Source organism: Rutilus rutilus, assembly GCF_951802725.1.
Source record: "Rutilus rutilus genome assembly, chromosome: 12".
Classification (NCBI taxonomy): domain Eukaryota; kingdom Metazoa; phylum Chordata; class Actinopteri; order Cypriniformes; family Leuciscidae; genus Rutilus; species Rutilus rutilus.
The window spans coordinates 28,173,411-28,192,341 of NC_140217.1; the positions used below are offsets into that span (position 1 = coordinate 28,173,411).

The 18,931-nt window shown below is 36.2% G+C and overlaps 1 protein-coding gene across 1 annotated transcript in view; it reads right to left on the reverse strand.

Moving 5' to 3' along the window:
• Nucleotides 1-18,931, reverse strand: part of LOC311301087 (carboxyl-terminal PDZ ligand of neuronal nitric oxide synthase protein-like) — a 104,554-nt gene that overhangs the window by 37,020 nt on the left and 48,603 nt on the right. The window contains exons 5-7 of the mRNA XM_084425940.1: nucleotides 7,009-7,117; nucleotides 4,042-4,183; nucleotides 1,793-1,950 (exon numbers count right to left, since the gene is read on the reverse strand). Of these exons, the coding sequence (XP_084282066.1) occupies nucleotides 1,793-1,950; nucleotides 4,042-4,183; nucleotides 7,009-7,117 (409 nt within the window). The remainder of the gene's footprint in view (nucleotides 1-1,792; nucleotides 1,951-4,041; nucleotides 4,184-7,008; nucleotides 7,118-18,931) is intronic.

Sequence of the window (18,931 nt, forward strand, 5' to 3'; positions counted from 1 at the left end):
TACCACACTAGCAGACAGAGATGGATCAACTAATGCCAGTATGATCAAGTAGCCAAAGTCAAAGACACGAATAATGTCTGTAACCACGATAGTGTCAGATTTCAAAAGTAAATACCGCATATCAATGGGTCTCATACAGCACATACCACCCAAACTTGTGATTAAATGTATTGGAAGTCACAACCAGATTTTAAAGTAGTCACTTGGGATGTAAAACATTACAATTTTGGACGATAACTTTTCACATATTAATGACCGTTAAGTGATAAATAGCCGATATTATAAATCCATATTATAACAACTATTTTTGTCTAAAATAAGAAAAGAAAAAGAAAATACTGAAACATAAAATCAATCGATTTACAAGCAATTGCTTTTGATTTAGGCATCACAACATTGTAAATGTTGAGTATATGTACAGATTTGCTAAATAGTGCACTTAGAGTTATTATTAAATGATTTGTTTATATAAAAATGAAGTTATTAGATGATGATAGCAAAGGTATTGGAAATATAAAAATAGAGGAAAGGAGCATGAACAATTAAATATCCAAAATCAACAGAAATATATACAATATCAACGGACACAGATAACAAAAACTCAATCAATTAGCAAAAAAATATTGTTCATCCCTTAAATAAACGTATTGAACACATTCTTCTTTAGTATAGCTATATGGAATCAGGACAAGTATGAATTTGTATGATGACCAAACCTAAGAAAAAAATCATACACGATATGAGTATCAGGAATACAATCAAAATACAATTTATTTTTGGATTTGACTAGGAGCTCATTCCAAGAGTCATGCTCAAGGACTGTTTTAAAGGGGCCTTGCTTTTGTTAACCACACTGACCTCACCACACTGCCACCACACCTCATTTGACTTTGGAATTCATATTGGACTGCAACATTTCCATTTGGGTCAAAAACAATTTTTGAATACAAACGAAACCAGGACACAGTGAACCTCTGAGGCTGGCATGTGAAATTTCTCTGGTGCAGAGTAAAAGTTTCTGACTGGCTTATAAATCATATAACAATCATCAGAGACAACCCAAATATTTCTGACATTGTAATTTCCTGAGGAGAGGAATGTCTTATCAGTCTCAGACATGATTCCAGCCTCATCGCCCCAGACACTGATGCAACAAACCCACAAAATCACGCCTGAACGGAAAGATAAACATGCTTCAGTGAGGTAGAACAAATAAGCTATATGGACAACAGAAAACCAGCATTCAACACAATGAATACTCATAATGCTATTTTTAGGCTGACTCAAATCCTCAGTCCAACTCTATAAGAACGCTTGTCATTTAGATGGTGAAACTTATCAATGGAGATGAATTCCATGCAGTGACGACAATCCAGGTCAACCAATACTCCGGTACCTTGTTTGCCACTTTCTTCTCATCAACACTAAACTGTCATTACCATTATAATTCTCTTGAAGAATGTCTCAGCTAGTCAGGGTCACAGTATCATTAAATAATCCTTTGCAGCGCAGCTGTTTTCACACTAAAAGATTATGCTAATAGGCTTATAGCTGCATCTGGACCCCAGGCTGAACACAGCCGTGAGCATTAAACAAACCAAATCTGCAAAACAATGTGCATTGAACATCATTCCCTCGATTACTAGAGTTGACTGGAAGATACAGTGCAAGGGATGTGTGCGTAAAAGCTGATGTGACAAACTAGCTTGAGAGCTTGATATTATGGAAGATTGTGGTTAATTATTGATATGAACTGAATAATTAAGTGGGCAAGAGAGCTGCAGCTGGATACCTTTTTGTCCTTGGTGACATCTTCCTCTTTCTTGGGCGCATCCAGGTCAGTGACGCCGCGACTGAAGTCGTCCACTGTGCTGTCGGGGAGGGGAACCTCCTCTGCATCAATGTCCGTCTCATCTAGAGCTGGCTTTTCGGCCCCTGTGAGCTCCCGCTCTTTAGAGAGATAAACAATTTATCTTGTTAAATGTTCATTCCAAAGCTTGAAAGCATGATACAGTGATTAAAGAGACTAAATTCTCTCATTATTTACTCACCTTCATGGCATGCCACTACAAACTTTTAAAGCATGAGCCTTACTTCAGGTAGGTTTATGCCACGTACAACCAAGGCAACATTTCTCATTTTAATTTAGTTTAACTTGAAAAAAAACAATCTTTTTTTATTTTTTTTATAAAACTATACAGTTACAGAAAAACAACTATAAAAAAAAAAATGACAAAAACATTATACTAAAATAACACTTGTTTGAAGGGACCAATGTTTGTTATTGAGAATATTAGATTTTGTTTTTCTTTTCACAACTTGTCTATCTCCACATGTATGTACAGAAACAGATATTCTGACTAAACACTGATGTTTTCCCAGGCAAGCTGTGGATCCCCAGTGGGGGGGATTGTGTTACTGATACGGGACCCCATGCATGTTCCGACCACACCTTCGCTCGGTCTGTACAGTAGATCTGTATTTCTGGAAATGAGTAGTTGACATGACATGTCAAGCAGTGACAGCCGTGTCCTGTGGTGTGACATGCTATACTACATCTAAAACTATTTTGAACATCATTCTTGCATAATTATATTTTAAGCATTTAATTTTTATTACATTAATTGAGGGACATTAATTTCGAAAATTTATTTTTAGTAAATTGTGCAAACAAATTAAACAAATACATGGGTGATCCAATAAATATTTGCATTTATACATGGTAAAAAGAACTATGAAATCATTGCATAAGTTCACTGTCATTAAATTAACATGCAATTTGTAGGGATTATGGCTATTTTAGGGTGACAATTTGACCCAGATCATAAACTGTGTATTGTATTACTGAACATAACACGAGAGTTAAAAAAGGAAATAGAACTGAGGTCGGAGGCATTTACTCCACACTGAGCTACATGTACAGTCCCTTACAGATCTTCACTGGCATTTCCACTGGCGTGGAAAAAAGGTAAAAGGTCATTCTGGACCAGAAAAAAATCTGATGCATGACACAAAACAAAACTAGATTACTCTTATTATGAACAAAGTTATTTACAACACCCCATATGACACACATTCCGTTGACAAATCTCATTCATATGAACAGTATATTGCACATCGGCACAAGATAATATATTTTCCCAATCTGTCTAAGATAAAATATTAACTAATATAATTTGTGAGTGTATTGCTATTCATTTTATTCATTAAATATTTATATAACTAATAACCAAATTTGAAGCCACAAAAAGCAGCTTGTGATGGCATGAAGATTGCACAAAACTCAAAGTATTCATTTTCTCCTCTAACATCTACTGTACAATCAAATATAAAATTAATTAAAAAACCCATTTGCTATAAATTATTTGTTGGATCTTAGACAGCTGCCTTAAAGCTTCTCTTTCTGGGATTAATACACTCAAACAATTTTTAAAACTCGTAAGACTCATAAACTAAGGCCGCAATGCACAATGCTTATTAGTCGGCAGGTTTTGTAGTAATTGAAACAGTTACGGGCTTGTCTGTTCTGAGACCTGTTCTCTTTTTCTCCTGTGTGAGTTATTGTCTCCCTGTCGTGACACCGCAGCGTGTTGGTGCTGGGGAACCCTGTGCAGATTAGAAGCAGTGCGTGGGTGAGTGCGAACTCATCTGCATTTGAAAGGAAAACCTGTCCAGAGGGAGCTGTGGGAGGATGATCAGCCTGAACCCATGGCCCATGCACAGTGAGATCTGCCCCACAGACACAAGCAATCAGAGGTGCTGTTCCATCCTGCCTATCAAAGCCCTGGCGCACAAAGATTTCCTCAAACACTGCAGTGGATTGCACCAAAATACCTCGAACAACTGCATGGATTGCTAAATGCAAAGCGTGTCACAGATCAGCAGAAACATCACTCATCCATAATCCTCTCACACCAAGTTCAAGGGACACAAACAGACAGTTAGAGGGAGTCTGAAGAATAAAAACCTGACATGGTAGAGGACTACACTGATTTCAAGTAAGAAAATGAAAAGAAAAGTGGATACCATTCATTACAGTACCTGTTACTCCAGAATCTGTGCAAGTCTTGTCAACGTCACCGTCTTCCTGGCCATCTGCGTTTTGCTGGGTGTGCTGAAGGCTAAGTTTATGACAGACCTCAAAAGCCTGACCCACTGTCCGCACTATCCGCATGGCTTGGCTCTAAAGAGACATCAGGGAGAGCTTAGTATTATTAATGGACTGAAATCAGTTCTTGGATGAACCAAAAGTCAAAACCGAAAATGGTAATAGTTATCATACAGAATTTATAGGATATTCCTTATATACTGTATGTATGCACATACATATACACACACACACACACACATATACATATATATATACATATATATATATACATACATATATACATATATACATACATACATACATATATATATATATATATATATATACATATACATATATATATATATATATATATATATATATATATATATATACACACATACATATACATACATGTATATATATGTATCACATCACATCCATACATGTATGATTGGCAGCATTCCTGTTTTCCACATTTGCTGGCTATATATATATATATATATATTTATATATATACATACAGGAATGCTATCAATCATACAAGCAGACAATCAAAAGACTAAGAATTCAAAACGTTTATTAACAATTCAAATAGAAATGCTCTAAATGTTTGTGCATCAGACAATTTTACATAGTGTGTCCCAAAAGCAATGTGGTAATCATCAAATAAGAGAAATATGGAAAGAAATGTAATTAAACTGATGGATTTTTTTTAAATGAATTTTAATTTTTACTTTATGTCACCAATAAACTATGGCAGAATGTGAACAACAGGCACATACATTTGGTAAATAATAAAATTATCTTAAGCACCTCTATCTCTATCAGATAGTAGTTTCATATTGACCAAATTGGTTGACATTAATATAGTTGTAGTTATCTTTATAATTATCGTTCTTGGTGTGAACAGGCCTCAAGTCCCCATTCTGAGTGCACACTTTAAGTAACTTGCTAGTTGTGACAATCCATTAAGTGTTACAATATAGCCTAATTCAAGGTACATTTAAAAACTGGATCAAGTCGGCTGACTCAATGAGACTATTGCACAAAAATCGGTTAACAGTATTTTGATGGATGATGGTGAGAAATGGAAAGACAACATTATTCCGACTACAAAGTTTGAATCTGCAGAAAGTCAAAGGAGAAATGAGAGCACATTTTATTGAGAGCATTGAGCACACTTGAGCAGTTGATGTACAATTATTTCCCGGAGCAGCTCTGAATGACCTGGTCTGTAATGAACAGTGATCCCGGGGAGAAACGGACCAGACAGGGCTTTCAATCGAGCGACTTCTTTCTAAAGAATCTGTTAAATAAAGAATAATTCTTTCTTGCTTGCCTTTCTCCAAAGCCAAACTTCTGCTCTATAATCAATTGCCATTGTGGAAATCCCACATTTTCATGACGAAAGGAAAAATATTGAGTACATGTGTCAGGCTTTCGAAATAACAGTCTTCTACAGTTTTCCTAGTTTTTAGTATTGTGGCAATGTTATTACACTGTGTTCATTCTGTATGCTATTTGCAATTTCACATCCAAAGAATAATAAGGAATGAAACCAAACAAAGTCAGTTTGAAGATGACTGGAAAGTTGTATTCAGATTAATTAGTGTCTCTCGCAGCCTTTTATGTGAAAGGCCTGTTCAGACTTACAAAACAAACAATGCACAGACTAGTTCCAGTGGAAAAAAGTGATGTTAATTTGCATATACAGTAGGTCTTAACTTTACTGCTTTGCTGAAGTGTAAATAAGGTACAAAGTACACTGTAAAAAAATGTTTGTTAATTCTACAGAAAAATTGCTACTGTAAAAACCAATATCCATACATGGTGAACATTTTATATACGTAATTCTACTGTTACATAATGTCAACTACATGCTTTTTACGGTGAAAAACATAATTTTCTTTTTTGGGGGGGGGATTTTTTATTTATTTAACAAAACAACCTAATGTAGATTGATATATTAACATTATATCAGATGATAAAATACAGTTCTGTTGTACAATTTACAGGCACCAATAATATGCCATCCCCTAATACCAGAAATACTGTCATTATTTTTTAAGTTGAATTTGGCAACCACAGCTGCAGTTGTTTTTACTGTACATTTAACAGCATATTTTTTTACAGTGCATGAGAAAACAAAAGATGTGGTGACCTAATGCAGTCAGACTGTATGTGTCCGTTACAGTACGCCTTACATATACGTACTTGAAGTCTTTGCAAACTCTTCTCTCGAAGCCCTAGATCCTTGTAAATTTCTCCAAGCTCCTAGCATGAATTCCTCTCTATATTTATAGACTGTGTAGGCACCAGTACTGGAGAGAACATTTTTTTTACTAATTTTCCCTCTCTAAAAAAATCTTATTTTGATTCTCATGACATTACAGATTAATTGCCAATATTAAAAATAAATATTTAAACCAGTCAAGCAGAGAAAAACAGATTTAGATTCAAATCCTTCTCAGAAGTGGTGGGCGTCTTTAGCTTTTTAGATTCAAATCCAGTGCAGAAGCTTGAAAGGGATCAGAATTCGACAGCTTTAAGAACTAAAAGCAAACCCTGTCAGTATATCATCTACATGCTCCACTGCAAAATCATTGTTCTTCTCTGCATGCTAGACAGAGTGAGAAGAAAAATATAGCCATTCTGAAAAGTGCACTTCAGTTTCATGGCCAACGGCTGCTGTTCCTTTTTTTGCACGATGTTTTTTTTCTTTTCTTCTTCAACTATATGCCCTGAAGTAAAATACATGTGCTGAAAATGGAAGGAACAGACAGTAGCTTTCATTCACTTGGAGCCTCAATGACAAGGCTCCAACTCAATACAAGGCTCCAACTCAATACAAGGCTCCAACTCAATGGAAACCAACTCAATGTCCTGACTAGAAGACACGATCAAGAGAGGCCAACCTTTTTCTTTGATTTAAAGACGTTACATCGAAACACATTGCTCTGTCCATCTCTTGCAATGTAACTGAAGATCTTCAAATCTTGCGAGTCGTGCGATACGTAGAATATCCTGTAAAAAACAACAAAATAGGGAAGATATTCAGAAACATATTAAACCTTGTGTAAGAAATCAACATCAACCACAAGACCTGAGGCAATTACATTTAATAATAAAAAAACAAAACCTAAAATAAAATAAAACCTAAATTTTAAGGTTGGCCAAATTACAAGGACAGCAGATTCAAGTGGAGCAAAAATAGATAAAAGGAGAAATGTATTAACAGGAGCATTTCTGGGACAGTTAAAAGCTTTTATTCCTGCATTTGGTTCATTTTTGTTGTTATATTTTGGTTCAATCACACCGCAGTGCTCAGCACTTTTATCAATAATCCATTAATGTTGTGTGGAAAGGACATTTATGAATGACCTTTGGCTGTGTATTTTGGTAGGGCATCTAAACAAGAATGTTGTTAGTATGGCAAACAAAGCAGCAACAACATAAATCATACATTCAATTCTATTGTAGCATTGTGTGAGTGCATTTACCCTAAAGGAAACAGGACTTAGCAATGAACAAGTAGCAGTGCAGATCAGAGTGTAAATACTAAATAAACCACAAGATAAATAATTGACGTCATGCAAATCTGGATCAATTTCCCCCACAAGACAGCAGAGGACTGAGCTTCATAAAAATGACAATGCAGCTGTCAAGGCATTGAGGAAAATCCTGAGCAGAAAACTCTGAATGCTTTGTCGCAGATGAATAAAACACACTGATGTCAATTGCAACTTTTTTCAAGCACATCCACAGAGAACCTTTAGAAGAAATTATAGACAAATAGCTATAGATCGCTAGACAACATGACACATTCACCAAGAAAACGCAACTGGTTTGGTCTGTGCTGGCACCTTGTATTTTGCTATTCACTGAATAAACCTGTACAGACAAGGGAGAAACACTGACACGTAATGGTTTTATACTGTACAAACTGTATATTATATCCCCTTACATTAACCCTAAACTATATCAGCACAGAAAACAAAAAAAACAAAAAAAACAACAACCTTTAATTACTTTATTTTTAAACCAGATTTACAAATGAGGGAGGTCTTGGTCACTTATGGGTACAAATTTGTCCCCAAAATATAGTCAAGTAGGCACATGCACACAAGCACGCACAATCTCAGATTGCTTTGCGTGTTTGTCAGAGTGAATAAATGGCAGCAGGAAGCAGATATGCCTAAACGCCACTCAAATCATCAAACTGTGGGTTTGAAAGAAAGTTGATAGAATGAGGAGTCTCAGGGAACTATCTAATAAAAAAAAAAAAAAAAAAACACCTTATATAGTCAAAATGACCAAAGAATTAGGGCTGGGAATGAAAAAAAAATTAAATATTGGAATCATAGGAACCTGCAAAAACATCACACAGATTGGAAGGTCATGCAGCGTATCGTACAACATCTGTAAAACAGCCGGTCAGAAAAAGTGTGTCCACCTTCTGTGTGTACATTATAAATACCCTGTTCTGTCTGGTATTTTTAAATATCTGAAATGGATTATATAAATGATGTATTTTACTTTAATTACCAAAGTATACCTTTAGCAAAAGAATGTGTGTTTAGTTTAAAACTCGACACCATCTTTAAAACAGTTCTCATCCAGATGATAAAAAACACAGATGTGTGACAAAAAACATCCACGGGACACTTGTGTAAATAGTTCTGCAGACAAAGAATGTGTGAGAGGGGTCCTTAAGTCCCACAAATAAACACATATACAGATGTTTGTTCGTAGCGTTTTGCTAATTACTAAATGAAAAATAAATAGAATATGGAAAATGTAGTTACTCATCTCGATTAAAATGACCCTAAACACAATACTGTAGAGAGTATTGCATGCTAACATGGCTAAAAAACAACAACAAAAAAAAACACTATACTGCAGGAAAACTACACACACAGAAAATATATGGTAAATATATAATCAAAATCGGTTGTGATTTCATATTAATATAAATTTGCCAATTATCTGCGAAAATATCAGCCATGATATGCATCCCACATATCTAATTATTTGAGACATTAGAAAGCAGATCTCACCAATGAAGAGCAAATGCAGATTGACCTTTTGGGATAAAAGCCTGACAGTGTTTTTAAGGCTCACAAATGTCCTGTATCGTCGTTGAATTAGCTTGGGAAATATTTATTTATTATCGCTTTAGTCTTCATTTGGACCATTGCAGACTTGATATGGATCCAAAAAAAAAACACACACTGCTGAGAATGACAGCATGTTACATGTCAGGGCTTGCAGATACATGCAGTGACTGATACAAAGGGATTGAATAAACCCTGTAAGAGAGATGTACTATAGACAACGATTATCTGAACTATATTAACTTAGCAGTCCACTCAAGGATATATTCTGATGCACAGTCCTAGACAGATGGGAGAAGAGAAACTCCGATCATTAATTGAATTCTCTTTGCTGTTGACACTTCAGGGAAACATGCTGCATCAGCGATTTGCACAGATGACACATGCTGTTTAAGAGCTTTTTTTTCCCCCCGCCACTTTCATTTATCAAGTCTGAAAGCAAAATGAGGAGCTGGAATATCTGATGAGTATATGTAACGCACACTACTTCGCTCCTCAAAATAGAAAGAGAGAGTGATTTTACTACACAACCCTGTAGCCTGATTTAACTGGTTGTTCTGCTTAAGACATATTTTAAGAATATAATGAGCATATTATACTAGAAGGTAAAGTGCTGCTTTGCTCATCTCTCAGACGCCAATGACTAATGTCATTTCTATATTAGAGGCAAGCACACATATTTAACAGGCAGAAAAGGCTAGAGAGATGGTCCATTAGTATTCAAATCTCAAAGTATTCATCCTGATTCAATGAAAAATCAATAGTGACAAAGTACTATGACTTTTGGGGATACCTGGCTTAGCTAAAAAATGAGTCATATGTAGGACATTGTACGTTTGCGCATTATTAGTTTTGTTCACTAAGGTGGGCATTATTAACTATATTAAATATTAAACTTATTAAATATACTGATAATTCCTTATACTGTATTTGAAGGCTGATAACCGATATATTGGCCGATAAATCTAAATAAAAGAAATTATATAATTTTTGAGAGCCTAATTACATAAACAATAGTCTCACCATTAAATCCATGCCCCAAGCACACAATTATAATGATGTTCTCATTATAATTTTATGTTGCCTATATGACAGACTTGCCTGTTGCGTTTGACTGTATTTCCCTTTTTGAAGTGATTCCAATCATATTTCAAGCAATTCAAAAACATCATGGAAAAAAAAAAGTGTGCCTCTGGAGTGTCTCAGCTGAAGGAAATAATACATTATTTATCTGCTTTAAGATATCAACCAAATTTTGCTTATCATGCCGATAACATTAAAAATGAACATATGGTGGCCGATATTAAACATTTCCATGTAACTCGTCCTGCACAGTTTATGTTACAGACATGAATGATACCTCAAATTACTGGACGACAAAACAAAACAAAAAACAATAGATGTGAATTGAAAAGTGGATCAAAGTAATATTAGAAGAACCAGAATATCACAGACTTGGGGTGGGCTCTTTTGGCTTGGGCCAGAACGCAACTATCAAGCAACCATCATGCAATGCTATAGAAGCCACCCAGAGCACACAGGCAACCTTAGAACCACCCAGAACACCTTAGCAAGTAGGGATGCACGATATTGCATTTTGGCCGATATTCGATATGCTGATATTTTCAAACTAATTTTGTCCAATGCCAATACCGATACCGATGTATATACACATTTTTCCCCTGATATATTTACACTTTAATTTTACTGAAGAGAAATCCAAGTCTCTCCTGTACTACCTTTACCGTATTACACTCATGTGTTGTAGATAAGGCAATACACAACAAAACAACATTTGATTCTACCATAAATGTATCATTTTACAAATGTAGACAGACATTCATCAACCCCTGAAAAATAGGTAAATTATTTCACTTGGAGAATAAATTATATGCCAGTGCCACATTTTATTTCAAACTTCAAACTTCAGTCCTTAGGAGTAAAATAAATAAAAATTAATTTTCAAATAAAAAATGTACATCATCTCCTACTTGAACAGGTCTACCAAATGCTCCCCTGTTTTCAGTGCTGATGCAGTGGTGACCCGTTCATGTAACATGTAAGGGTGGCGCTGCCAATAAAGCAACTAAAAGCTGTCACAAAGAACTGCAAAAGTAATGATTATGAATATGTCAAATATAGCAAGGAGACTACTTTTAATTGTTTATTAATAAACAAGTGTTTTCTGTGTCAGCTGCAATGATGAAGTTGTCGATGCTGACTTGCGATCTTCGCAGTAGTGAACGCGCCGGAGAGAAATGCACATTTCGGATTACATAGTTTTCTTTCGTTTTGAATTGTTCTGTTTAAAAATGTGATTTCAAGCGTTCTGTAGATAATATATATATATATATTTCTCAGGTCTGTGAGGCAAGTAGGCTATGCTGAGTTTCGTTTCATTTATGAGCGCTGGTGCCTCCGTGTCGTGATATCTATTATCTGCTTTACTTATTATTTATTAAATCCAGGCAATTGGTTGATGAAACATTGATTAAAATTAAGATACAATTAATACAAAACGAAATTCACTTAGAAAGGCTTTGTGCTTTCTGTTTGAGGTCTCTGTGAAAGTTTTAAAGCAGTCTTTTAGTGCCGGTTTCAGAGCGTTCACGTCCGTAACCGAGAACTGTCACTGTTTTTCCTCATAAATGCGAACACGAAAAATAAAATAAAATGAATATTTTATGCTCTGTGGAGAGCATAGTAGCTTGGAGAGCTTACATTAGTGAGCTACAGGACATCGTCTTTCAAAACATGACCTGCACGAAAGAGGAACTGCGTCATTGTACCCAGCACTTCTGAAAATGCACTTGCGAATGCGTCTCTGTCCCCAGCACATTTCAAACCAAACTGACGCCCATGCTCGAAATGCCTCCACATGTTGGAAGTTTAAGTTGCTGGCGCTCATGCTACGTTCACGGTCGTCACATGCACATAGGAAACACGCCACCCTATCGGCAAGGCTCATCGGCAGAAATATTCATATCTGCCGATGATGGTCATTTAAAGCTTTTATCGGCCGATACCGATGTTGTGCCGATATCATCGTGCATCCCTACTTAGCAATAACACAACCAACCCTAGCAACCATTCACAACACCTTCTAGATACACCATTGTAGTTAGCCACAACAACATCAGAGCAACCACCTAAAAACACCTATGTAACCAACCAAAATACCCTAGGAATGCCCTGACAACCATCAACAACAGACTAACTTTTTTAACATATGTGACACGTATGTGTATGTGTAATTACTAGAGCAATTCTTCATAATGTTTTTCCATTCGGCATGTATGAAGTCATGACTTAGCTTTATAACATAATTTCCAAACTCCACTGCCCCTCTGGTGAATTTTTTTATGTGTTTTTTACACAGGCAAGTGCAGTCATGAGGACAGTATGGATGAGGCATGACTTTCTCTGCACTTTACAATAAATGAGAGATCTGAATTATTGATGTCTCTTATTATATTCCTGTTAATAACAGCAGGCCAGTTCTCCCTGCTCCTGGTGCCAAGTTTGTGCTCTGGGCGACAATAAAGGCACACAAATGACACCATTGCTCTTCAGTAGGGGGGAAACAGCACACCTTTAGAGCTGACACGGCCCGAGTCCCATCATCCCAAGAGAGTCCCATACACACATTATTCAGTCTCTTCAGCTTGCAATCACACACTGTCAAGTGCCTCCTGGGGTTGCTGCTCCTTGTTTAGCAGGCTTCTGGATAGCAAAATCATTGTAATCACTTAACTACACTCAAATTATATAGTCAAACTCAAGTGTTATCTTCATGTAAATGATTTAGGATGCGACTGTTTTTCCATCCATGTACTCAACTAGCTCAAAATGTTTAAAAACGAAACGCCGAGATTCAAGAGGGCCACTGGACCCCAATCGTTTACGGCTTCATGTCTGCCAGATAAAAATAAATATTGTCCTGACATGTCAGCTGCCTCATCCAATGAGTCAGGGGATTTCATGGGCATGTTGTCAAGTTCAAGCGGCAAATTTCAGTGAAGATGATTAATGTGTTTTGATTAGGCTTTCATGCGGTTTTGCATTTGCTGAGGACACACAGACAAACAGGATTTTTAACTGCACATTTATACCATTACCATCAGCAGCAGTTGCATAAGAAACAACTGCGTTGCTAAAAGGCTTTGCAAAGAACAAACACTTCTAAGCACCTTCTCCTGAAGCTTATTGGCTGCCGCTTTAATTTCCATACAATATTAGCATTTCATTTGCATCATTTCGTTTTCACAACCACAAGCTGTGTGTCCTTTTGCCACACGCTGACTTAACACAATTTGTACTGTGACTTTAAACACACAAAATTACATGTCATCCAAATTGATAATTTCTTCAGGGATACACAATTGCTATTAAAAGTATCTCTAAGTGAAATGTTACCACGTTCATGCAAATACAAAGTGCATGTGGGTCTACTGCCTAATTCCTATGATTGCACAAAAGGAGCTCATGAGTGTAAAATTGCTCACTTTGTCATGATTGTAGTAGATTAGAAAACTAATAGCTCAACATGCAGCGTCGCTTGAATGATTCCTTTATCTATGTGGTATGAAGATATTGAAAATGAATATTCATGTGGTAATATATTCAAAAAGTCCTATCCAATCCACACTACAAAAATGTACCACATCATGTCATCATAGGCAATTACTTTTTTTTTTTTTACATTTGAAAGGTATACTCTACACAGACATTAGGCTAAGTTGAAGCTCAAACTTGACATGTAAGCAAAACCCTGTGATGTAAAATGACAGCACAGGCCAAAAGAGATGCAGTGATAAGTGATATTCACAGATCTGAGTGCGGGTGCGGAAAATGAATTATGTAAAAAAATAAGGGGCAGTAAGATTTTGTTTTTTACAAAAGAAAGTAATACTTTTAATCAGTAAGAATGCATTCAAATGACGTGACAGTAAACAAGAGTGACAGTAAAGACCTTTATAATGTTACAAAAGAATGTCATCTCAAATTAATGCTGTTATTTTGAACTCTCTATTGATCAAAGAATGAATTATGCATCCCCAAAAAATTAAGCTGCACAAGTGTTTTCAACATTGATGTTAATAATAAAAATGTTACTTGAGCAGCAAATCAGCATATTAGAAGGATTTCTGAAGGATCATGTGACACTGAAGACTGGAGTAATGACGCTCAAAATTCAGCTTAAATTAGAAAATAAAAAATAAAAATAAAAAATAGAAAAGTTCTTTAAAATCAATATATTTAACAATAATTCTACTGTACATAATAGAATATTTTTGATGTATTTTTTTTATCAAATGAATGTAGCCTTGGTGAGTATAAGGCCCTGTTTACACCTGGTATTAAGATGTATTTTGGTCGATTGGATCACGGAAGTAGGAAGTCGATCGGAAGTAAACGAGGCAGACACATACCCGTTTACCCCTGGTGTTTTAATCTCTCTTTTGTCCACTTTCAACCACTTCTGTCCTGATTTCTTTGAGGGGAGGGTCTATGTAAATGTATGTGTTTTTTTCAGATCTTTTGATCTAAATGGACATAATAAGCTTGTACAATTTAACTTTTGTTTCTGCTCTGACAGCCGCAAGACCATGTAGAATGTGTGTGTTAGAAATCAGGAATGATGAGAGAACACTGTGCTTGGTATGTTTTTCGTCTTCAAACCAAACTAGGGTCTCCAGTCCCGTCTGGCTAGCGCGCTTCCAATAATGTTACGCATTAGGTCGGTAGGCGGAGAGTATGCGGCCTTTTGTGGCTATTTGACTACATGTGCGTTTACACGACGAAAGCAAAATGCGTTTTAGACTACTTCTGGAAGTGGTTGAAAACGGACAAGCTCAAAACGTTTTAGACCTTGTTTACACCTGTATGTAGCGTCGTCCACTTGTGATCCGATTGATCATAAAGTATCTTCATAACAGGTGTAAACAGGGTCTAAGAGAGTCCTTTAAAAACATTTAAAGGATCAAACTGGCCACAAACTTTTGAACGGGAGTGTATTTAGAATAATAAATGTAATTTTATTTAATTACAAGCTCAAACCCAACGACACCCTCAAATAACACAAACCTGAGCCGAATCTGGAACTGTGGGGTCCTGTCATGCTTGGAATGGATCATGTAGTAATCCTCTGGTATACATTTGTAAATGAAAGATATGAACGAGGAAATAAAATGGTAGTGACAGGAAAAAAAATGCAAGAAATGTAGATATGGAAGAAGCTGCAAGTTATGGGCTTATGTTCAATCTCAGCATATTGTTGGCATTTGAAAAAATGAGGAATACACCACCTCTCCTGAAATCCAAATCAACTTAAGAACTAACAAACTCTATATTTAAATACATAATGTTTCTTTAAACAATAGCTCACAAATGTACTACCGGCAAACATCACATTTATTTTCTAACTGTGCTATTTAATAGTGCTGTCAAAGAGATGAGAGAATTTAAGCCTAGACTGACTTTTCTGACTTGGCTGTTCTACAAAGACATGAGAGAAAGTAAAACAACGAAAGGGAGAAAGACGTTCTTGACAGTGAAGGAGGGAAAGAGGTCTTAAGCTGACACAGCCATTTAAACTTTTCATTAGGAAAGCATAACAATGACAAAAGCCTTTTCAGCACACAACACTAGCTGACTTAATGTTTTTTTTTTCTCTGGGCTCTTAGCAGTTAGTGCGAGTTCCAACACATTCCCATGCTAGCAACGGGAGTTCAGGTCCGACTTGCGTCATTTCCTGAACCCGGTCCCCTCTATTGTCAACATTTCCTGTTCTCTCTCTGCTATCCCTATAACTTGAACATGGGAAAAAAGAAAAAGCCCTTTTATTGCATATTTTTTCCTATTAAATCAATCATTAATGCAGCTATAATTATGATCATTGAAAGATAATAAATAAAATGCCTATTGATTGGTATTCACTGCTGAAGCCCTTCTGCATCCAACAAAACTGAAGTGCCATTGGCGCACATACATGTGCGCACACACACACGTGAAGCTGGGAGAGAATAGAGTGAGCAGATGGCCAAGATAGAACATCAGGACAGGTCAGAGACGTGTGTTGCATGTGCCCCAACACAGTGGGTGAACAAAAACACTCAAAATGGCTTATTAGATTTCCAAAAGATTGTTTGTTTTAATAAGATATTAGATAATTTACCTGACGGACATCAGCATGTACATACAGGTACAGTACATCTAAGTACATAAACCAGATATTTTCAACTTCCATCTCAATATTGTGATGGAAGCAACAGATGTAGGCTAGTTCTTTATGCAGTATTTAAAAAAAAACAAGTAATAAAAACTCAGTGAGTGTTTTAGCGCAATTTTCTCACGTCATGGGATCACAACACTCAAAATTCAATTTTTGAAGCATAAAGGAAATAATTTTGATCAAATCAAAATTTTTTTTTTTATATTATTGTAAATTTTAGAAGCTATTGATTGCAATTTGTTTCAACTCGATAGCTATTATGGTTGCCGAGAAATTTGCAAAAAACTGATTTTTTTCTGGAATTTCCAGGAAATCCAAAATCTTTTCCTGGATTTTTTTTGTGCGTTCCCGAGATTAGACCTTCCTTAACATAATGCCCGAAAACCCGAAGTCTCTAGGTGGTCTGGTTGAGGAGTAGATAGAAGTGCAAGATTGGTGCGTATATATAAAAAATTATATATATATTAATGAGGCAATTAACTACATAAGAGTTCATTATTTTAAGCTTGTCTTTTGACAAAAAAGCTTTAAATTTTCCATATTAATAAAAAAAAAAACTGCCAAAATGCAATAGACAAAGATCAGACAATAATTATTTCAAAATGAAATAAACATATAGCAATAATCTGCAAACTGATGTGCAAAGTTAATATATTGCATGTTCCTTTTCTCTCATCATATTTTAATCATCAGCATTTCAGACTTATAATACTTTGGGTTTCAATCAGTATTATCTTTGTTACTTTAAAATAAAATAATAAAAGGCGGCCATTTATTCCTTCGGCTGACCAAACCTGTCAACAAGCATCTTTGTCAAACTCCATTTATGAAAATGACAGCTATATCAATCAATCAAACTAAAACACAGACCAATTATTACAACAAATGGCAACCTGATTGAACCTCTGTTGTGGAGCGGGACATAGCATGTAAAATATGGAACTGTCCCGATTTGAATCAAGAGGTCTGTTCGCTGTAGAGTACAAACACATATAATCACCCTTAAATGTCTATTATTTAAGAGTAACAGGTGAGTTTGTACAGTAATAACGTCTGTTTCCTTCAGCAGCTTTGACAGACTCTGAATGGATGTGTCGGGTACACAGTGACGGGGCAGTAAAGAGAGAAAGGCGAGAAGAATCTAAATCTCAGTGTCGTAAGCTGCCAAGCGGGTCAATAATTAAGAGCCATCCGTCTATTCCTCTGAGCTCCCACTGACACGTCTAATGAGACCTCTTCTCTGGTCTCTCTGCTCTTGGAAATCTGCAAGCATACACAACTGTCTCCTTTCTAAGACAAATGTTGTCACCCCACTTCAAGCATCTCAGTAAAAACAAAGAATAAGATAAAAAGAAGAGTAAAAAGAGGGACTCTAATGGTTGGGTCAAGCTTGAATTTGGATAATATCAATCAATCAATAAATAAATAACATATTTTTTAAAAACTGGGTTTTTGAGCTCTGCGAACTCTACAAGTTTTAAAAAACTGATGAGCATGATTTGTGAATGTTCCAAATGTATTCTGGTTCATTGTAGGCAAGAACGTCTAACTTTCTGTATAAAGGAATTCACATGATAAATGAAACAAAGTTGCTTATATACTAGGGCTGTGACGAGACACTTAGCTCACGAGACGAGAGAGGATTGGGTTCACGAGAACAAGACAAGATTTTTGTGGGGTTTTTTTTTTTTAAATCCTCAATGACAAAATTCATGACTGGAAAAATAGTCTGCAGGTGCTTTAGAAATCTTTTAACAAATCATCTTGTAATGAATGCCATTTCAGTTCTACTTTCCGAGTATGAATTATCATATGCATTGAAAGACAACAATATGCAAGCACTGTAAAAGATTCTGCCACAAACTCAACTGACTGGCTTCTCTCATGTATGATTTCACATGAGTCTCTTCAGACAATTCAATTTTTTGCGTGAACTATCCCTTTAAGGTGCTTTTCCAAAGTTCAATATGCTGTATCCTTTACTGAATTCACCAAAGTGATGAAGATGCAGGCAACTGCATGTACAGTACGAGCAGCTCTGTTAAACTACTTCAAGGTTGGCTAAGGATCAAACGGTGTTGGATATTGGGAAGTTTTATGTGCATCCCTCTAGGTTAGTCTTTAAACAGCCTAGTTTCACATACATATGTTCTGGAGGTGCATGCTGGGTTCTCAGGGATGCCCTCCACTAAAACGTTATAGCTTACGGCTTTCCAAGCCTCCTGTAATTGAGTTTAACACCAAATAGAGGAAAACATACAACCCTCTGTCTATGCAATAAGTCTTTCTGAGGGCATATCTGCCTCCGCTTCTGCTTTATCTACAGCCATTCAGAGCATTCTGACAGTAATCACCCACAAACAGACGACGTGCTCGACATACTTCATCAGCCTCACACCTCACACCCTCCATGCCCTCCGGTGGCTCATTTAGACGACCAATGAGGTGGACCTTTTATGTATTCATGAAATATCGGATGCAGCGCTACAA